General features: G+C 40.3%; 1 protein-coding gene across 4 annotated transcripts in view; it reads left to right on the top strand.

Moving 5' to 3' along the window:
- Positions 1-23,815, top strand: part of nan (transient receptor potential cation channel subfamily V member nanchung) — a 226,984-nt gene that overhangs the window by 109,337 nt on the left and 93,832 nt on the right. For all 4 annotated transcript variants that reach the window (XM_083127591.1, XM_083127590.1, XM_083127593.1 and 1 more), the window contains 2 exons: positions 3,952-4,039; positions 9,467-9,643. In XM_083127591.1, coding sequence (XP_082983717.1) covers positions 3,952-4,039; positions 9,467-9,643 — 265 coding nt within the window. The remainder of the gene's footprint in view (positions 1-3,951; positions 4,040-9,466; positions 9,644-23,815) is intronic.

Genomic DNA, 23,815 nt, shown 5'->3' with positions numbered 1-23,815 from the left:
GTCGGGAGATAGGCCAATTTCCTTACGGGCTGTAGAGCCACGGGTTATTTATTATACATCTTGGAATACAATCTTAGTTTGACGTTCTTCCAATGGATGTATCCAGCAGAGGGAAAGGGGAACCTGCCCCCCCCCTGGGAAACTAGCGGTGAAAAGTTTCATCCTGTTCCAATCAGGATAACATTCTTGTAACTGCATTATATTATATTTTCAATATTAAGTTCTCCTTTCAAGCGATGAATCAACGAAGTCCGTCAGGGAACAAATATTTTCAAAAAAAATCGTTACAATCCCACAAATCGTATCAACAACCCTGGTTTCACAACAACACAGTATCTTCCATCAAGTGCTTATAAATGCCTACTTGAACAGATAGCCCCAGCGAAGGAGTGACTTCAGTACTTTTTTCTGTACCTTATGACTAGACTGAAAAAAGGTATGAAAGCTCTCGAAACATTGAGGCCAATAAGGCAGCAGATTGTCATCGCTTACTCGTATCAGGCACTCCAAATACTATTCTATTCGAAAACAGGCACCGATTGGTTGAGTAGGCAACAACAGACAGATAAAGCCTGGTACGGAAATAACCTGGAAGGTATTTTAAAGTAGGTCATCATGCATTTTCTGGATTTTTAGGGCGTACAGTGGGTTTTCTTCACTAAATACCAATGCAGCTATTAATACCTTCGCACACAACATCTCTAATGAATGAGGAGTTAGAGCTTTGCTCCTTCCTTCAGTTCACATGGGCTTCTACGAGTTCGTAGTGGAAACGTAATCAAAGGGTCCTGGGTTCGGTGCCCGGCAGAAACATATAGTGGTTCGGATCCATAGGCGTAACTTGGCGGGGGCAAGGGGGGCACTTGCTCCCCCAAAAATTGGGATTACTAAATTTTCAAGTTAGGTGACCTGAGGAGCAAAGTAATAAAGAGTAATATTTGTGATTTCGCAAACGTCACAGTCATTTAGCAAATAATTCTGGACGTTTTTCTATCCGATGGACTACTTTTCGAGTCTCTTCCCCAAAAAATTAGGCCCAAGTTAGATTCTACCCACTCAAAATTAGCCCCAATTTAATTCCGCCCCTCAAAATTAGGCCCAATTTAATTCTGTCCTCTCAAAATTAAGCCCAATTTAATTCTGCTCCCTCAAAATTAGGCCCAATTTAATTCTGCTCCCTGAAAATTAGGCCCAATTTAATTCTGCCCCCTCAAAATTAGGCCCAATTTAATTCTGCCCCCTCAAAATTAGGCCCAATTTAATTCTGCCCCCTCAAAATGAGGCACAATTTAATTCTGCCCCTGAAAATTAGGCCCAATTTAATTCTGCCCCCTGAAAATTAGCCCCAATTTAATTCCGCGCCCTCAAAATTAGGCACAATTTAATTCTGCCCCCTCAAAATTAGGCCCAATTTAATTCTGCCCCCTCAAAATTAGGCTCAATTTAATTCTGCCCCCTCAAAATTAGGCTCAATTTAATTCTGCCCCCTCAAAATGAGGCACAATTTAATTCTGCCCCCTCAAAATTAGGCACAATTTAATTCTGCCCCCTCAAAATTAGGCTCAATTTAATTCTGCCCCCTCAAAATTAGGCTCAATTTAATTCTGCCCCCTCAAAATTAGCCCCAATTTAATTCTGCCCCCTCAAAATTAGGCTCAATTTAATTCTGCCCCCTCAAAATTAGGCACAATTTAATTCTGCCCGCTCAAAATTAAGCCCAATTTAATTCTGCCCCCTCAAAATTAGCCCCAATTTAATTCTGCCCCCTCAAAATTAGGCTCAATTTAATTCCGTCCCCTCAAAATTAGGCCCAATTTAATTCTGCCCCTTCAAAATTAGGCACAATTTAATTCTGCCCCCTCAAAATTAGGCCCAATTTAATTCTGCCCCTTCAAAATTAAGCCCAATTTAATTCTGCTCCCTCAAAATGAGGCACAATTTAATTCTGCCCCCTGAAAATTAGGCCCAATTTAATTCTGCCCCCTCAAAATTAGGCACAATTTAATTCTGCCCGCTCAAAATTAAGCCCAATTTAATTCTGCACCCTCAAAATTAGCCCCAATTTAATTCTGCCCCCTCAAAATTAGGCTCAATTTAATTCCGCCCCCTCAAAATTAGGCCCAATTTAATTCTGCCCCCTCAAAATTAGGCCCAATTTAATTCTGCCCCCTCAAAATTAGGCCCAATTTAATTCTGCCCCCTCAAAATGAGGCACAATTTAATTCTGCCCCCTGAAAATTAGGCCAAATTTAATTCTGCCCCCTCAAAATTAGCCCCAATTTAATTCTGCCCCCTCAAAATTAGGCTCAATTTAATTCCGCCCCCTCAAAATGAGGCACAATTTAATTCTGCCCGCTCAAAATTAGGCCCAATTTAATTCTGCCCCCTCAAAATTAGGCCCAATTTAATTCTGCCTCCTCAAAATGAGGCACAATTTAATTCTGCCCCCTGAAAATTAGGCCCAATTTAATTCTGCCCCCTCAAAATTAGCCCCAATTTAATTCTGCCCCCTCAAAATGAGGCACAATTTAATTCTGCCCGCTCAAAATTAGGCCCAATTTAATTCTTCCCCCTCAAAATGAAGCCTAATTTAATTCTGCCCCTTCAAAATTAGGTCTCTAGTTGCGCCCATGTTGGGATACCACTTCAAACTGTAGGTTCAGACCCGATTAGCCTATCTGTGCATAAAAGTGGACTTATAAACTCCTTCAGTGGATATGTAGACCGATGTGATGATATCTTATTAGTTGTTGCTGATGCATTTATCTTCAAGTACTGCGTCGCCAACAGATGCATCATGCGACAGCACAAACCGTGAAGAAAATGGTCAGAAGAATGATATGAGATTCGAAAGCCAAACAGAGCTACACATATGCAGAATCAACTCACCTGTCATCAATTTTAGGCACGTATTCTACATATTGAACTACTGGCTTCTTTTTTGGTAATTAAAGATCGTAGAATACAAGCTAACCACGTTGTATCGTTTCTATATTAATTAAGGTTTGACTTAATTATTTTGAAAAACTAAAATATGCTGACCAAGGCAGTAATTTATTTTATAAAAAACATAAACTAACGTAACGTTTCAACCTTGTAGCAAGGTCTTCTTCAGACTCTGTATCAAGTACAAAAGTAACCAGATACCACAAAAGACCATTATATATACACAAACATTACTCCCTCCAGACTATTTAGAAAGTTGTTTGGAACTTTCTAGCAGATGACTTTCACTTGCCAACTTTACTTTCACCTAAAAGGCTAAACACAATTACTTCCTTATAGAATGTGGTTGGGCTTTTAATCTCACACTCTTTTCCCTTCATTTTTCTTCCTTCTCCTTTCCTCTTTCTCTCTTGTCCTTTCCACTCTTTCCAACATCTTCTTCCATTCTTTGTTTAACTTCAGTCCCCCATTCCAGTTCATTGTGTCTTCTTCACCTTTCTTCTCTATTTCCTTGGCTTCCTTCCATTTTCTCACTAGCATTCTCTTCTCCCTTCCTATCTGCTTAGCCTCATCCCACTCTATGTCATGTCCTGTTTCTCTCGTGTGTTTAAATATTGCATTTCTCTCTCTCTTAAGTCGTACATCATCCCTATGTTGTTTCAACCTGTCTTTCAGCCTGTTTTTCGTTTCTCCTATGTACACACTCTGACATTCTTTACATTTCACTTCGTAGATAATCCCTTCCTCTTCCTCTTCTCTGTTTTCCCTTTTCTTGTTAGCATTCCTCGCTATTCCTAAGATGCTTCTCCCTCCCTTCCTGTAAGTTCTGTTGTGGTATCTGGTTACTTTTGTACTTGATACAGAGTCTGAAGAAGACCTTGCTAGAAGGTTGAAACGTTACGTTAGTTTATGTTTTTTATAAAATAAATTACTGCCTTGGTCAGCATATTTTAGTTTTTCATAATCATGGAAACAAGGCTTAATGGTGTTTTAATTATTTTCCAGCTTCCAATCTTGAGAGCCATGGAGGATCCAGAAGACTTCGACATAGACAAAAACCTGGAATCGATCAACGGAGACATTGACAAGAAAGGTAAACACGGGTTTTTAAATCCTTACCCTCAATAGCTGCACTTATAAAAACAGAAAAGCCTCTAGGTAGGGAATTTGAAGTCTTTGATATGTGCCATATAAAGTCTGTACACCTTTCCGAGTCTTTTCTTTCTGAAAATCGTGATTCTTTGTTCAAATTTACGGCTCTCCTTTTACTACACCCCCAAGAGAGGTGTAGTTAGGGGAACTAATAGTGTTTCTATTCTTCATTGGTAGAAGCCGCGGTGGACTAGTCTAGTGGTCGTCGGACTGGCATGCGGGAAACCTGGATTCGATTCCCGGGGGGGGGGGGGGTCTATGGTAGAAATTTTTCCTGCCTTGTCCCCGCATGAAGAGGTTCTGGGGCTCCCTAGCCTCAAATCAATTGGTACCTAAGGCATGGGCGTCCGGAAGGGGGGCAAGGGGGCCACGGAAAATGAATGTTTACCTTAAAATTATATATTTGACACATAGTTTCATTTCAGTCACAGTAATTTATGTTGATTATTATAAATTCGTTAAAGAAACATGATAATTTCAGAATGAAATATTGTTTTTGAAAGGGCAACACTATTTTGGGGTCCTTTGCCCCCCCGGAAAAAATTACCTTGCATGCCCCTCCCTGGAAAAAAAATCCTGCGGACGTCCATGGCCTGGGGGTAACCCTGGTGGTTAAAGGCGGTCGGAGCGTATTGCTGATCACATCACCTCTTTACTTTTACTTTATAGATTGATTGCTTGATTGATTTGGTGTTCTAAGTCTACCTTATGCACAGTAAGGCTGATCGGGACTGGACCTACAGTTTAAAGTGGGATCCGAACCACTATCTGCCTCCAGTGGAATCGAACCCGGGACCCCTTGATTACAAGGCGACGACACTACTACTGCGCCTTCGTGGAGGCATTTAACTTTATAAAATTGGTAAGGAGTAAACCATACGACTTAGAAACAATAATATACATAGGATTTGATTGATTGACCTGGTTTATTTTACTTCACATTTCTGCCACTTTTGGCTAATCGCGAGGATAAGGTTGAGTAATAAGATGAAGTTGATGTCGGGACACTCACAAAGAACGCGAAGTTCACAAAGAAGCGAAATAAAATAAAGCAAATCAATCTATTAAAGTAAAACAATGTGTCGAAACTTGTGCCAGAACACGTCAAGCTATCACCTAGAGATTGGTCCTCGTTAACATGGTACGTATGTCGAGTAAGAGACCATACTAAGTGTTACGGTATGGTCTTTTCCTGCCATTGTGTTTGTATGCGTTGTAACGTGTTACTACGAACCGTGCGTAGCGCCTAACTAAGATTGCACGCTATTATTCGTATCTGTATTGTCGCTAACATTTGGATTACTTGCATTAGTCTGTTTGTGAATCTGGAGAGCGCTCCATTGAAAGGTCCCGACAGTCCCTCGGGAGGACAAAAGCTGCTTCAGCTCAGATTCGTCTAAACCCGAGGGAAGAGAATTAATTTCGGCTTCACTTGTTTTGAATCCAGAGCATCGCATTGTTTACCTGTCATTTAACTAAATAATCCGCCATGCAGTGTCTCGGTTTTCAATTAAGTTGGCCGCTGGGGTAGAAAACACCACCGCCGTTTTCCGTGGAATTTCGAAAACCCCTTCTTTCTGTAAATCCATTCCGAACACGCGCGCGGCTCAAATGAAGATCGGCGTTCGCTCTTCCGACGACTTATTGAACAAACAATTTGGATTTGTCACTCCATGTCCTGTCCTGCTGGGTAACCTTCAGCTCTGCGGTTCAGTAGACAAAGGAAACCATCCGTTCTGGTTTCCCCCCCCCATGACTCCCTGCCGCTTCTATAGTCTCATTGCTTGTTTTGTTCGTATCCTCAATTGCCTTGATCTGCTTCAAATGAAGGAAGGATTGGGTTGCATAATGTACAGGATATCTCTATTGCCAAACACTATAAATAATATCGTTATGGAACATCCGTGTGACTTTAAACAAAATAAGAAATACTCGATCGTGGAGACCGAGCCCACACAATATTCTGTCGTGTTATTATTATTTATATTATTTAAACACTTCATAAACTTTTATCTTCTCGTATAATATCTACGAAACAAAAAGTTGAAATATACAAAACAGTAATTTTCCCTGTAGTATTATATGGGTGTGAAACTTGGTCCATTACATTGAGAGAGGAACATAAATTGAGTGTGTTTGAAAATAAAATCCTTAGAAAAATATTTGGACCTAAAAGGGATGAGGGGACAGATGAGTGGAGAAGGTTACATAATTTAGAACTTCATAATTTGTATGCATGTCCAGTAATTATTAGAATGATTAAATCAAGAAGACTTAGGTGGGCAGGCCATATGGCACGAATGAGAGAGGGAAGAGAAGTTTACAGTATTCTTGTTGGGAAACCTGACGGTAAGAGACCATTAGAAGGCCGAGACGAAGATGGAGAGATAACGTTGAGATAGACCTGATGGAAATCGGTACGGATGGAAAAGATTGGATGGATCTTGCTCAGGATAGGGACAGATGGAAGGCCTATGTTGCTGCAGCCATAAACTATCGGGTTTAAGAAGGCTAGAGAGTTTGTTAGTTAGTTTTTATTAGAATATGGTTCCGAATTATGGAACTCGGCAGCTAAATGTCACGTAGGAAATAAAGAATCAGTTCAGAAATTATGAGATTATTGTGTATGTGTATTGTGTATGAAAACCAAATATTGCTATGTAACATTTAAATATGATAAGTGGTTGGAATCACTTAAATTACACTTAAGTACTCCTGTACTTAATAAGAAGTATCACAATTAGTGTATTTGTGCATAATATGGTTTTATCAAAGATTGTCGTTGACCATTTCATGAGGGCTATAGCTTACAAAGTCCCCAAATATAGCACTAGACAAAATTCCTATACTTCAGTAAATAGTGAGAATGGTAGGTAGTGAATTAATAAAAACACTAATACATAATAATAATAATATGTTATGGATTCTATAAATTGGACGTGATGGTAATGTGGTTATTATGTACTCGGCATTATTAATTATTAGAGGTATAGTTGAAGATCTTGTGTAAAAATCAACTTAATATGTAATGTAACTATCAAAGTATTATTCTATATCGTACATATTTTATCCATGTTTTTAATTTCTTTTGCTAGATTATTGCTGTATTAGAAATTCAATATGCTGACCAAGGCAGTAATTTAATTTTATTATAAAACATAAACTAAACGTAACGTTTCAACCTTATAACAAGGACTTCTTCAGACATTTGTACTTGATGCAGAGTCTGAAGACCTTGCTATAAGATTGAAACGTTACGTTTAGTTTATGTTTTATAATAAAATTAAATTACTGCCTTGGTCAGCATATTGATTTTTTATATCGTGTAAACAAGGCTTAATGGTGTTATATGCTGTATTAGGTTTATTATTCATTATTTGTCACCGTGATACGTGGTTGATTGCTTATTGAAATCAGGAAATAAGAATTTTTTTTAAAAAAAAGATAAAAAAGTAATTGTGCATTGTTGATGTGCATTAATGTTGGGGCATGTATGAGATTTTTTTGTGAATTTATGACTCAAGTGTTTGAGCCAACCCATTGTTTCTCAAAGGTGGGTGGCCCTGCACTTTTCTTTACACATACTCCACGGTTAAAAAAAAAAAAAAAAAACTTATCTACTTCAAAATAAGCCAGCTCCGTACTCGAACGGATTGAGTGATCGACTCACCATCTCGTTACGGACGGTTCTGGGTTTGAGTTCTGTACTTAAGAGTAAGGGTTCATTTATGAGTGCCTGCATCAATTACATCCAATCAACGTTTATGGAAAGAAGGGGGTTAGTGATGTAAAATAAGATGTGAATGAATGAATGAGTTAACATTTTTAGGTGTGTCGACACATATGGCCACTCTGCACCCTTCAGAGTGATTTTTACGGAGGAAAATCCTCTGATCTAAAATCGTTACATAAGGGTTAATAAAAGGGGCGTAAGAAGCCCCTTGAGAAATGTTAAATGTGCAAAGTTGTACACGGACCTGCACAGGACAATGCTTAAAAATACTTCCTCAGAAACAGTAGAAGACAGCAGCTCTTCTCATAAATCTAAAAACATCAGCTGAAACATTGTCATCATCTCGTAACATCTCCCATTGTTGGGAAGGTTAAAATCCTGTCTTTGGAAATAAATACAAGCACTGCCGAATACTTAAAACGACATTACAGACGCGGTACAGCACTTGAAGCAAAATTATGATGTGTGAGACGGCTATATTCAATTCGAAGTAGAGTTAAAATCACCGACAGCATTGAAGGTACGAGTAACGCCATGCACCAATGCTGCAACTGATAGCGCGAAGCTTGTTGTCCGTTACCGCATTCCACTCTTCCTGGCAAATGCCAAAAACCGAGCAACAAAACAGATTCTGCATGTCCCTGGCTTGCAGAAGATGGACAAAAACATCGCCATGTGCATCAGAACACTTGGCCTCAGCATCGGCTGTTTCGTTCTCATGGTTGTTATTAATAATAATATTAATTAATAGTATTAATATTGCATATTACTTATTGTCATGTATCACACAGAATTCCTCCGTAATTTACAGCTGAAACAGCATTTCATATTGAAACAGCCATAATATAATAATGAGCCCTAGCACAATAACAACATTAACATCATAGTTAAAGCAACATTTGTCCATAAATGAAAATCAGAGAAGACAGTACAAATCTCATGAACTGGTGCATCTACTTGTCAAAGATGAACACATAATCCAATTGTATTACGACCGAAAATTTCTTTTCAGATCGCGTTTTCCCAGTAACATTGTGTATTTCATTATTGCCATGTTTTTCGGTTATCGTTTAAAACTACAGTTTCTTTTTTCTGTAGTACGTATGATGATTACAAATGGAGCTGTATTTTTGCTTACGCAAGAAAACATTTTAAATGACCAAGACAATATGAAAATATTGGCCCAAATTGTGATTTCCTTTTTAACTATTAATATTTGCCGACCTCCGTGGCCAAGTGGTTAGCACAGCGAAAGTGGCAGAAAAGCGACTCTAGTTAACAAAAAAGCAAAGTCAAACTATGAACATTTGTGGGTTTTCATTAGCGGGGATTGGGTGCCAAAACTGGTGGAGCAAGGACAGTTTACTTTCTCTTGTTAGACAAGGCTTGGCATTAACAGGCAGGCATAGTGCGGGGCAAAAGAGGCAAAAAGTGGGTGGGGGCAACTCCCCTCACGCCCCACTAATCGCCGCCACTGCTTGTAATTAAAGGTAAATATATAACGTCTGTTTTATAGTGTTTTTTTTCTTTCTCTATTGGGCTTCATTGATTTTAACCACTATTTCATTATTGCACCGTTCCCTCTATTAAAATGTTTTAATGAACTCATCCTGCTCCATATCTTTCTTTTCACAGATCTGAGCAAGTACAGGGACGTGTGCTGGAACCTGAAGGATCGTGGTGCTGTGGGGGAGACCATTCTGCACCTTTGTCTTCTGAACGCAACGTCCGTCCACGCCGACCTGGCCAAGAGGCTCGTCCGATTCTACCCGAAGCTCATCAACGACATCTATATGTGCGACGAGTACTACGGTAGGTTCAGCTTCTCCTTAACGTTTACTCTTCATCGTCAAGCAAATGAAAGCAGAAACAATGCTAATTGTACTATTCGTACAATCGAGGGGTCCCGGGTTCGATTCTCGATGGAGAAACATTGCCCAGTGCTTCAGATAGTACGAGGGATAGTCGGAAAATAAGTTACCTAAGTCTGCCATCTGTAGAGAGTTTTATTCTGGAGACAACATGACATGAGCACAAGGACTTCGTTACAATAGTCCCCAGCAACAGTCGGGCACTTTTCGTACCGCTTCACAAGTCTCAAGAAACCCGGTTCGTAAAACTGCGTGTCCTGTTTACGGATGAAGATACTTTGGTTCAATGTTGAGAAAAATCAAAATTTTCATTTTCATTTAATTTCTTTGTTTGTATCGGAAGTCTCAACCGTTCGTAGCGAACAACAACTCGCACTTCATCCTTTGTCCACGATTGCAACACACCTCTGTTCACCATGCCGACCTAGCACGCACTTCTCAACTCTTCCTGTTTTTAAAACAGCAGTACGGTGGCGCACCCTGATGGCAAAAGGTTGTGCGTCAAACAACAAAAGAAGGACGATGCCCGTATAACCACAACATATTTCCAACCCAAAATTTCCACCCTTTCCGAAAATACACATGCGGGAAACTATCTTTCCGACTATCCTTCGTACATCACACTTTAAATGTTCCGAGAAGCTTATCTAAGCGTCAAAGTGAATTTTGACGAACTTTATAACTTTGAGAAAATTCAAGCCCACCTTGTGCTCAGATAGTAAAAACAGGGGTGGATCTACAGTTTAAGGTGAGATACGAAACACTACGTACCTCCTGTAGGAATCAAACCTATGACCACTTAATTACAAAGGAGAAACCTTCTGTTGTAGTGGAGCCCAGGTCTCCCCGTTGGCGCAGTATTAACGTCGTGACCCTGTAATCAAGAGGTCCCGGGTTGAATACACGTTTGAGGTACATTGTGGTTCGGATCCCACTTTAAACCAGGGTTTCGGAGCGGAGCGGATCAACGCTCCGGCTGTTGCCCACGCTCCGGAGCGAGGAGCGAGATTCTAAGAAATGGTTCGCTCCGCTCCGGAGCGGAGCGATGTCTTAGCCCGCTCCGCTCCGGAGCGGAGCAGCGGAAATCGGAAAATTTCTCTCTCCGCTTCGGAGCGAGGAGCGAAATTTTAGAAAATGGTTCACTCCGCTCCGGAGCGGAGCGCTACCTTGACACGCTCCGCTCCGGATCGGAGCAGAGGAAGTTGGAAAATTTCTCGCTCCGCTCCGGAGCGAGGAGCGATATTCTAAGAACTTGCCCACTCCGCTCCGGAACGACTCCGGAGCGCTCCGAGGTTGGATAATACGAGTGTATACAGAAAACTAACGATCAAAGGTTCCGAGTACATTAGTAATTTTGTTTGTGGAATTTGTACGGCATTTGAACATCGCCCGTTATTGTTGTTATAAAACTGATTATTACTAAAGCTAACGCCACGGAAACAGTCCATACAAGATTACGTCACTCACCTACAGTGTTGCCAATAAGCAAGCAATAATCCTTACACAAGACACCAGTCAAGGCACAATCAACTGCATACGTACAACGCGAAATGTGTCAACTGTGAAGCGTAGAAGAAGTGTGGCAAACCTGGAGGGCCAGGGGTGTGGAGGAGGCAAGGGGAAGCTTCGATCTTCACTGGACTGTTTTCGTGAAGAGAGCGATATTATTATTATTATTATTACATTTTCATTATCACTTTTACTACTCTACTACTACTTCTGGGGACAATATATTTCAATAGCCACCTGTGATTTTATAAATTGAGAGAATGGAACCACTCTCATTTCCTGCCACCAGGGATCGCGACTGAAACTCATTTCGGTTCAACTTCTGGTTCGGGCTAAGCACTTCGGCATATGGGCCCGACGTTACAGTCCACGCCGCGGGAGAAGTGTGTTATTCCGGAATATTGGTTCAAGTAACACTGGCGAAACTACTGGAGAGAATCCATTCGACCTTCTGTTCTAAAGGCCAAGAGCGCGCAGAGGAAGGCGAAGCAACTTGTACGGGGGAAGATAAAAGGCAGACAGGTGTTCATGCAAAACACTCGCTGGTGCATGATTGCCATATCTAACTTTCTTTTACGCTGGTTATGTATGATACTTTGAATGTAGTGAAAGGGAAAAGTTTAAAGTAATTGGAAATTCAGGTTGCTAATTTTAACTTTTCGATTTTTGAATGTATGAAGTTGAAAATCGGAATCATGCTTATTAATGTTACCGTAAACACGGCCAATTAGGAAACGTTTTAATTTGAAATACAGAGTTTTCATATCTAACTTTTTGAAAATCCTGACACTAGAAAGTTGAAAACCGGCTTAACCAAAAATGTAAATTGCCACATTTGGTTTAATTTTATGAAGGTACAAAGTCGAAAATCGGAATGCTGTTTGCATACAGCCGAACAGGCGAATTTCAATAGTATGGAATACAGGGTTGTCATATCGATTCTTTTTCCCAATTTTAAAGGCAGGACGTTGAAATAGGTATTTAATGGTTACATACGTATACTACTGCAAAAATTACAAAATGTCTGGTTGCCATATCTAACATTTCAAGTTTGTAAGCAGTAACCTGGAAATAGGCATGGTGGTTATAAGAAAATTGCAAAAAAATTGGGAAAACGACGAATGGAATGTTGCTATATTTAACTTTCTGAGTCTAGAAAGCCAGAAAACGTATACGTATAAAATTAATATATTTTTGTATTAAGTACGTTGTACACAGCAAACTGAAAGCAAGTTTTCAGTAATGAACAATGTGTAGTCAGCAGATAAGTCGAAACAAGATGTATAAACCTTAATAACCGTGATAAACACAAAATGTAATATTATCTACTTGGATAGGGGCATGTCCTGAATTTTATGGTTTCATTTTGAAAAGCAGGGCTGCGAGCAATACGTGCCTTCCTCACTGATGGCATTTGATTTGATTTTTATTAATTAGCTTTGAATTTTGGTTAATAGCGACGATGTTAATGAGAGAATTGATAAATGTGTACTTAAAAAAAAAGGTAGCGCGCTGTACCCCGATAAAATAGTGGTAACAACGCCGCTTTGTAATGAAGGGGCACTGAGATCGATACCCGGTGGAGGGACATAGTGGCTCGAATCCCACTTTAGGTAGGATTTAAACTGTAGATCTATTCTCGATAGCGTATTGTTGAGTCTTAAATACACCAAAAGTCCATAACAAAAGGCATTGTTTCAACGTATGTTGAATGTAAAATTGCAATGTATATTGTGATAAATTAATCCTTAAGCAAATATAAATTTGTAATTCTGTTTAACAATAAGAGACTTCACTTACCTTTACATCTATTCACAAGAGCATAAAAATACAACTTGGAAATTAATTTCCAAATGAACAACCTCTTATTCATATCTTTTACGTATGTGTGTGTGTTTTCTGAAATCTGACAAAGTCCTAATAATGTATTCACTTCATAAGTGTCTATTACATAACAGAAAGCATCACTGGGTATTCAATATCAGACGAATAACGAATTCCATGGGAATATTTCTGTGAGTTCAGCTCTCAACGACAAATGGTGTTGGTTTGACCCGCATTAATGTCATTGGTTTGTGTTTGTTTCTCTATCACAGTATATTTCTTTTCCATAGTTTCGGTGTCCTATTTTTTTGCCGACTTATCTAGGATTTGTTTAAAATTACGGATCATGAGAAATATACGATTAAAGGCAAGGCAAAGTTAATAGTCCTGTAAAGACAAATTGAAACTTATACTTAGTTGAAATGACAATTTGTACTTGTTGATTACAACTATAGAAATAGCTTGATCGAAATACTTGGTTTTCTTTTACATACATTTTTGTAATTCTTTTTGTGCACCTTTCCATTCCTACTTGAACAGGTAGACTATAAATAAAAACTCGGTAAGATTTCCTTCAATTCATTATTACAGTATAGATCTTCCATGATTCTCGTGGCTTATGATGCATAGAATTAATAATTACGGATTTTCCTTTGTTGTTCTTGTATATTGATTTAAGAAATCTAGTCACCTTATAATTCCATTAACCGAGACTGGTTGGAATGATTTATCCATACGCATGGACGTCCGGAAGGGAGGGGGGGCCACGCCACCCGGAAATGAAAGTGAATCAAAAAGCTCATACTTCACGCACATAATTTCATTTCAGTCACAGTAATATATGTTAATTATTGCAAGGGCGTTGCAGGAACATGATAACTTTTAAAGGGAGTAATACTATTTTGGGGAAATTCTGCCTCATTCTGCCCCCCTTCCTTGGAAAAATACCTTGCTTGTCCCTTCCTGGAAAAAATCCTGAAGACGTCCACGTATCAGCGGCGTTAAAAATTTCATTAAATGTCCATACATCACCGTTGACAAGCACACATAATATGCATGTAATGATACAAGAGAACACAGCCTTTAAAGGCTTCTTTTTATGACAGTGAAGAGAAGAACAACACGCGCAAGTAACTTTTAAAAGAGAACAATCTAGCCAGAATTGGTGTAGCATAATTGTAATACAACTGGCAAAACCGGATCTGTCTGGCAAAGGCAATGTCTCTACCATGTACGGATAAGTCGAACGCAACGTACAGCGCAGCGAACGAAGTTCTCAACCCCGAAAGCACACACAAACAAGCTATGTACCAGTTTCACCCTCCTCCCCTCTTGAAACGGGCACAAGACCAATGCGCTAGCCGATTGCACTGATTCACCTGCAAGGAACAAGGAATACGGCATAAAACGAAGCTGTCTGTTGTATGGGGGAGGTGGGTCGGACAAATCCGCAAAGCAGAAAAACTGATTGCTTGAAATTATTCGTAACCCATTCAACACATAACAGTCAAACTCTTATATCTAAGAGTCACAATACAAAATAGAACATCTCAATACAGAAATACTATTTACGTAATTCATATTTCAACTTACATCAAATGAACAATTTACGTACTATAGCTCTCTCTCTCTCTCTCTCTATTGAGCCAAAACAACATTCTTGTATTGTTTTACCAATGTTTAATGTTCATGATAGATTGATTGATTTAGTTCATTGTACTTCTCTTCTTTGTCGCTTTTGACTAATCGCGAAGATGGGGATGATCGATGTTATGATTAAATTGATGAACGATACACACAAAGATTGTACACCCGCCTCACTTAGTACTCCGGCAGTTTGTTTCTTTATACAGCATATTTGCAGAAGATACAATTCAACATACAAGTGTATAAAACAAACTTATTACTAACTTCGTTGACCCTGTACAAGCCCATGCCGGGATTTGAACCACCCCAAGGATCCATGACGTCATAGGGTGCTGTGCTGTAGAGCGACCACAAACAAAAAACCTTCGGCCAAAAGTCGCCGCGCACCTCCCCCTTCACCCGTTCAACTAGGGCCATAAGGAAGCATGATCCACTCTGTCCCTCCCCTCCAAGCGGGGGCAATCATACAGACAAACAACTAGAGTACGTGGAAACAGGACTGCAGGCTCTCTTCCATGTGGTTCCACTATAACCACTCCGTCACGGAAGTCGGCTTTAATGTGCACATTCCCATTATTCATAGTTGCATTACAGCATTCGTGTGAAAAAAACCTCTTAAACCGGATCGGAGCGTGCTGTCAAAAGAACCACGCTCCGGAGCGGAGTGCTGTTGTCTCACGCTCCGCTCCGGATCGGAGCGTGCGTCTAAAAAATCTGAACCACTCCGCTCCGGAGCGGAGTACTGCTGTATCACGCTCCGCTCCGGATCGGAGCGTACGTCTCAAAAAGCTGAACCACTCCGCTCCGGAGCGGAGTGCCGTTATATCACGCTCCGCTCCGGATCGGAGCGTGCGACTCAAAAAGTCGAACCACTCCGCTCCGGATCGGAGTGCTGTCGTACCACGCTCCGCTCCGGAGCGAGGAGCGGAGTAGAACTGACGCTTCGAAGTCGCTCCGGAGCGCTCCTTTAGTACGCTCCGCACTCCGCTCCGAAACCCTGCTTTAAACTAGACCCAAACCCGATTATCATACCTGTACATAAAGTGGACTTAAAACAGCAATTGAAATTGATAACAAAAGGGGAATAACTGCTCCCATAGATAGAACGTTTTCCTAGTGGAGGCCTCGTCTCGACCATATGAGCTCTTGATAAGAGTAACGTTTATAATATATGTATTCATCTTTGTAGCATATTTTTTTCTGCAGGACAAGGTACTAATAGTAATATATCTAAGTAATAGGAAACACTATCTCATAAGGATAGTCGTATTTAAGGCGTATCCGTATCCCCAAATTATTCTTCGATCCCATACATGATATTGCCAGTTCAATTTGATTTATTACATTAGATATATTGACACTCCAAAGGGAGTCCTGGATCCAGGGATCGAATCCCGGTCTGAGGATGTTTATTTGTGAGTGTCCATCAATTTCATCACTCATCTTCGCACAACGCGCTTCGACGCCAAGGGTCCCGGGTTCAAATCCCGGCCTGGGCATGGGTGGTGTCCTTTGCGAGTATTCTTTCATATCATCACCACTCATTCTCATTTTCGCGATTAGTCAAAACTGGCAGAAAAACGAATCCAATCAATCAATCAGTTCATCAAAAGAGAGCCCTTAGGTCGATTGTTTTCATAGTCTGTACGAAGCGTACTACAGCCTTAATATTGTTCGGCAGAAAAAAATAAATGCTAGTGACAATCATGAGCATGTACCACGTGGTTGTTTACATTAAAAATGTGTTTTCCTTTTTTGGGATTGAAAAGAGATCACAACGAGGAAGTAAAAACGCTAGTAAGAAAACTCATAGCCGTTGAATCCTCGACATGCTGTGAGCGCTCGTCCATGCTGAACGGCACAGTGTGTGTGCACTATGTACACTATGGTGCTGCAGGGAGAGCATTTTGCTCGAGCACCAAATAGTTCGTACGGACGACGCTAGATATCGTGTGAAAACGAGAGCTTCTTCGCTCAAGCGAATACGCTCGAACAGGCAAAACGAGCGATATACGCTCGAAGCTCAGTAGTACACGTATAACCGTAATTTGTCTGTTCAAGTGGGCCCTCAAATATAGATCGTCAAAGGAAAAACGCCGTGAAATTGAAAGTTAAGTGATCATAGTAATCATCAACATGTTAAAATGTATTTAATCTATATTTACCAATAAGTGGGTTTCATGTGACGTCAGGATGTGCACAGCCGCCATGATTGAGGCCAATTTTATTTGTCGTTTGCAAGGAAATATCCACCACGTAGCTTTCATTACATCGGAACCAACTGCACGTTTGTTTTAAATCACTAATGTCCGTGTTGGTATCTCCCGCCCGTCCGCTTGAATTTCGTATGCTTCCAAGAACTGGCTTCAGTCATGGCTGCATGAAGCCATAATTCAACAGTTTGTGACGTTGGTAAAACACATCTACTGTGGTACACGAAAATTAAATAGATCATTGTGGGCTGAAACTGCCAAGGCAGATGTATTACATATACATGTATGTGTCTACGATTATTGTCACATTAAAATGATATTCCATTGTAAACGCTCGAACAAGTGGTTCCATGCAGTATTCTAATATACATACGATTGTGGTTCATCATTGTCTCAACGGCCAATGGTACTTTTATTCACAATCCTTCAGAAACACTACCAGCCAATTTGGCAGCGCATCGGTTCGCAATGCAGCGATTATCAATCTCGTGGCTCAGATACAGAGCCTGTTTCAGTGCGCAAGCAGCCATGTGTGGAGATTTGCCAAGGGAATTATGGGTAGATATCAGCGTCGCTGAGCAGCCGATGGCCACTTTGACGATGCATGAAAAATTTACATGCAGAAGTGGCTCTTCTTTGGCTTCACTGATGCATATATCATTCCCTAAACTGCTTTTATTAGAACCACGAGCTCATCGTCGAAAACGGTGCTTCATGGAGAACGATGCAATATTTACAGAGATACATCAAGCCAATTCGTTTGAATGTAGACCACGGGGAATAAATTATGAGTTGCTAATTATCTTTGTGTAAAGCGTGTCCTTTGGAGAAGGCACCCAAATGTCAATTTCTGTTCAACGTTGCACACTCTTGTAACCAATAAGGACTCACAGCCAGCATAAGCCTCTAGATGACTTCTATTTAGCAGTGTCCATGTGCTGTGCTTGCACGTTCATCCATCATCTCACCATCGTAGCGATTAATCAAAAGTGGCATAAAAAACGTAAAATAACCTATCAATGGCTAGTTCCAATACATGTAAAGTCAGAAAATCTCAATTTGCTAGAAAATCGCATAATTGTCTCCCGTGCCTCCAAAACAATTTGAAGGCCACAGCCTTTAAAACAACGCATCTTTACGTGAAAGTTTCAGATGTTTTAAGTGTAGCAAGAATTACACATACACAGAAGAATAAAGAGATAGAAAGAGGAAGAATAAGAGACATAAATAGGAGAAAGTAATAAAGAAAATGAGAAGGAAGAGAAATAGATGTTCAAAAAAATTGGAAAAGAGTAAGAAGAAAGACAGAAATAGAGAGAGGAAAGGCGATAGAAAAATAAACAGAAATGTAAAGAGAATCAGAGGAAAAAAAAGAAAGATATATTAAGAAAGAAAGAGACTGGGATGGAAAGGTAGAAAAAGAGAGACGGAAGCAAAAATACGAAGAAAAAAGGGAAACAACGAGAAAACAGTAGTCTGAGGCTACCAGACGTCCAGATTTTGTTGGGAATTCCTTTCTTTCTAATTCCTATCTTCAGTCGACACGTCGAGACGTGGAAAATGCTCCGATTTCTATATTAATACAAATTCAAGCATGTTATGTTTCGTTATACGAATCACTGCCGATAGGTATCATTACATTAAATATAACTTTTATTGGTCAGATCAAATGCACGAGAGCTGTTGCTGAACTAAATTAGCTGAACTAATACTCGTAGTTTGTTAAAATAATTTGTTTCATTGCTTCCAATTTCTCGCCAGTATAAGGGTGAATGAATTCAATTTCTCTTGTAGTAAAATGTGCATTTTCGTGGTATTTGAATCCTTATTTGAAATGAGGAGGAAAAGGGTGGAAAATTTTGTTCCAAGTCCCTTTTACGCGCATATACGTTAGGTTAGGTTAGGTTAGGTTAGTTTACGTTTTAGTGGCAGGGATTAGAGTGTTTTGAAATAGAAGAATAAGCACATTGGTTTCACAGTTCGATTATTATTTACAGCAGCTGCTGCAACAGTAAATAACTGATGAAAGAATTAAGCAGATCGAATCAATTTATTTTACTTTTATACAGTACTTAAACTGGTGCCAGTCATAGCGGGAACGCCAATTACAAATTAATAGAAAGGAGAACAACTAGCTACTACTACTGCTGCTAGTACTACAGAACATTCCCTGATATTCGCTACGAGACCCGGCGGCAAGCAGTCCGGCATCAGCGCTTGTCTTTCCCGGTGATCGGGGTCCGCGACAGTCGGTAGAGTCGGCTATTAAAATTACAGTTTTCATATTGTGTACTAACCTTGCATAAATTGAGAGTATTTGAAAATAAGATCATTAGGAAAATATCTGGACCTAAAACGGATGAGGAGACAGGTGAGTGGAGAAGGTTACATAATTTAGAACTACATAATTTGTATTCATGTCCAGATATTATTAGAATAATTAAATCAAGAAGACTTAGGTGGGCAGGCCATGTGGCACGAATGGGAAAGGAAAGAGGCGTTTACAGGATTCTTGTTGGGAAACCCTGGTAAGAGACCTGTAGGAAGGCCAAGACGAAGATGGAGGGACAACGTTGAGATGGACCTAAAGGAAATCTGTAGGAATGGAAAAATATAGATCTTGCTCAAGATAGGGACAGATGGAAGGCCTGTGTTGCCGCAGCCATGAACCTTCGGGTTTAAGAAGGCTAGAGAGTTAGTTAGAATACTAACCTTGACTACAGAAGGTGTTGAAAATGATGTCCCTCTGCTGCAACACATTCCTTGCATCTCCGAAGGAAATTGGCATTTACGCGTGCAAGTTCGTCTACTGTAATTCTCCCGATTTCTCGTACAATACTCTCTTTTAACTCACAGATGGTGTGCGGATTGTCTTTGTATACTTTATTTTTTAGATTTCCCCATAAATAAAAATAAATTTAAGGAATTTTAGCGGCTCTAAATGCTGTGGTTGTGAGAGGCGGCAGATCGATTTCCGAGGAGACTGTTCTAACCTTTGTCCTATCTCATCGAGTTTTTCCTCAGTAAGTACACGTGCGTTTTTCTTTCCACTTTTATTCAGAACTGACCCTGTTACTCTAAACATTTTTACGAGGTTTAATATAGTGGTCCTATGTGGAACGGGAATACCAGGAAATTTTCTTGCAAAACGTTGTCACACTTCTCCACAATTCCTCTTTCCGAAGTAACACTCGACAAGATAAATCCTATGTTGTAATGTAAACTTTTATGGTGCCATATTAAGCCACAATCTTCAACACACGGACACGACACAACACAACACAACTTCCGAGGGAGGATTATACTGGCGTCAGTCTGCAACGTCAACAGAAAGGGAAAGAGAGCGAAGGCAGGGAGAGCGAAAAAACAGACTGTAGCGTGACACTGTCGCGGACCCGTTCACCGGGAAAGACAAGCGCTGACGCCGGGTCGCTTGCCGCCGAGTCTAGTAGCAAATGTCAGGGAATGATCTCTAGTAACAGTAGTAGTAATAAATGCATGTTAAAATAATAATGGTATTTATTATTATTAAAATCAGTTTTCTTCTGGGAAGGAAGGTTTCAGTTCTCTTCAAGTTGCTTTGTTGATCTTACTATTTGCTATTGTGTTCATCATAATTAATCTAAATATTGTGTTACGTTCATAAATGATCAATATGAACACACACAGACACACACATTTCCCGTTAAAATAAAGCTTATTCTCATCTATAAAAAGATGCCGGCACAGTGTACCGTTGCGAACCAAAAAAAAACATTATTATTATTACGTCCAAAGTAAAGCGCAAGCATTTCACAAAATTGGGTTCTCATTTATCTTAAATCGAATAGCACTAAGCGAAATATATGATTTTTTCCCCCTACATTTTCGAACCACCCACGCAAGGGAGACGAATTTAGTATAAGAAGTTTCTCTTTTCCTCCTTATATATTGTTTACAAGAATTAATGTAACAAAGGATGGACTCTTGCAGAGCGTATTAAACAAATAAAATGCCCAATGTCGCAGCAGGAACAGAGTTCCGGCACTAAACTTAGCCGGAACGGAGTTCCGATTCGTTCCGACTTACTATAAGCCGTATGATGCAATTGTTCCTACTCTGCCCTCGGATGTGCGTGGGTGGGTGTGTGTGTGTAATCTGTTACTAATGTTGGCTGTGGTTGTTGGAGTGTTTCCTATTTGCTTGTGCTAGTGACCATCAACGGAGCAGACCTACCCTCGAGTCCAACCTAACAAGATCCCCTGGCTACGTGTGGGTGGGAGGGAGTACCACAGGGATTTAAAGCGAGGAAACTAGAGGACGTGGACAATGGCAGAGGAACTTGGACATTGAAAATCACGAGAAAGCCGAAGAACCGAAAGCAGCTTATAACAACAAAAAGGCAAGGGGGAAACCGAAACCACATAAACGCGAACACACGGACGCCATTACCTCAAAGGCTTGTAATGAGAATGGACAACGAGCGGCGTAACGTGGGGTTCTCTAATAGAATTTGCAGCTGCACTCTCTGGCCACACTCCGGGAACAAGGCACGGAGACTCAAAGAGGACCGTAATCGAATTTTGTCCGCGGGAGACATTTTAACCATGTGTGTGTAAACCGTTAGCTTCTAATGGATTTGCAATGCGTTAGGGGCAGATGCAGGACTACCAATCAACCGAGGGCATAAAAAAAGAACTAACCACCCCATATATGCGCGTCTGTCTCAAGGTTCCATATATCAGGAACTACTTTCGTAAGGAAGGTAAAAGTGTTGGGTTCAAAACCTTGGAGAGTTTTGGTTTATTGGTTTCGTTTATTTTGCTTCGCTTTTCGGTCACTTTGACTAATCGCGAATATGAGGATGGGTAACAAAGTGATAAAATTGATGAACAAATACTCACGAAGAACAGCCGTGCCCAGGTCGGGATTCGAACCAGAGAGCCCTTGCGTCGTAGCGGTGAGTACCTTCAGAAACTAAAAGTTTGCAATGGAGATGGATGTAAATGTCTGTTTAAAATATCCAGATTGCGCTACTTGATTTTCAAGAGGTCTTGAAACATTGTATTTTGCTTTTCACAAAAGTGAAAAGCATCCCTTCACTCCTTCGGATACTATAAGGAAGCATAAGAGAGCTTATACAACATTATGAATATTATGCTTTCTTCAACTCTCAACAGAAATTACCAAAAGTTTTGGTTTCTTTACACAAATTATCTTGTCACTGTGCGACACTGTAAAAATTCTGTCTTCTCTCAGCTTTCTGTACGGTCCATTTTTTTTCAGCAAAACTTTTCTCCCGTATGTGGAGGTTGCTTTTAAAGCTTTCTTGTTTCTTCACCTATCTTGTAAATACACTTTATGCTCAGATGGCTTAATCGAGGCTGTACCACTGTGCAGTGCGCTCCTACCGGGGATCCCTTGATTACAAGGCCATATGGTACACCATCACGGAGCCTCGTGGAAGGCTTCATTTCTAGTCATACGTATAAAGGAGTTCACAAAACTAAAAATATGTAGTTCTGCATTTCAGAACGTGGATTTATTTGGTGCCTATCGTCTAATCGATATTCGAACCCAAGACATGTGAACGATACTGAACTAAATTTGTAGCTAATTAAGAAATGCAAACTTTTTATTTGATTTTGTTTCGTTATTTGGAATGGATCATAAACACCAATTCTCTCTTCTATTAAGATTTTAAAATGTCCGTTGCATTTATAAGTTATGTCGATTTGGGTGTACACTTTACGTACTGTACGTGTAAGTAAATAATCTACCTGAAACACTTTCTATACTCTTCCCCAGATGTCTGTGAAGCAAGCAAACAAAAACAAGTCTCTGCGCAAGTAGTGACTCGACCAATGAACGCGTGAAATGGAAAGAGACTGCATGGAGAGGACAAGTTGCTTGCAGCAGCGCCCACTGCTTTGCTCCACCCACTCGCTTTCTCTCCTTCTCTGCAGTTATGCGCGACGTTGCTGCACATAATCCTGATCAAGACTGTAAACAAAACATTAGTGTAAGAAGTACTTGATCTGTAATTACAAGAAGATGTAAAATTATGGAAATCTACAAAAACTTTTCTCATACCTCAACTCCAAAAAGCGATCACACGACAGTTGTTGACGTGCTAGTGGAACATTTCCATTCTCGCTCCTGATTGGTCTCGGGAGAGAGAGGAAGTGGACAACTGATTCTGCAATTTGGACGGTTTCCAACAGCGAGAAAGCAATCATCAAACTAATTTGTGGCTGCGTTGTGTCAGGAGGGGGTGAGGGTGGGGGATGAGCTCTGTTTAGAAGTGGTGCAAATGTAGCCATGCAACAATGAACTCGTTTAATTGGGAATCGATAGGCGTAAGCCTTTTTTTAACTGTTGTCTTAATCACCGAATGACCTTGACGTTAGTCAAGTTGATTGGTCCAGGACATTTTGGTGTCGAATATCCTGGTGCGGACATATGATGTGATGATATGATGAAATTCACGAAGGGACACTCACAAAGAACACCCATGCGACCCCTGACCTCGTAGCGTGCTGTGCTAACCACTCCGTCACGGAGGTCGGCTATGTTATTGTTAGAGCCAGTAAATGTTCGTGACTATATGAGTAATATAATGCGTATCAATCCATAGGATTATTCTTTATTTTAACTTTCTCTAAGCTTCATTTCACCTAAGTTCATTCACTTGTTTACACCAGCTGTCCAGTCCTCACAGGTATTTGAATTATGCACAGTCGTGTGTTACGCAGACTTCCACTTCCTGATATATTGGGGCTGCAAGGTTTACATGAGGTAAACAAGTAGCAGCTTACATGAGTAGGAAGGTAAAAACTGACTGATCAGAGTATAGGAAGTCTGCAGAGAGAGGTGTTGAGAGTGACGGACAGACTGAGAAGAGACTCACTTTTTGTTTTGATTAGAGACAGGCAACAGGA

The sequence above is a fragment of the Lepisma saccharinum genome, chromosome 8, assembly GCF_977018435.1.
Source record: "Lepisma saccharinum chromosome 8, izLepSacc3.1, whole genome shotgun sequence".
NCBI lineage: Eukaryota > Metazoa > Arthropoda > Insecta > Zygentoma > Lepismatidae > Lepisma > Lepisma saccharinum.
This window is presented reverse-complemented; position numbering and strand designations above follow the sequence as displayed.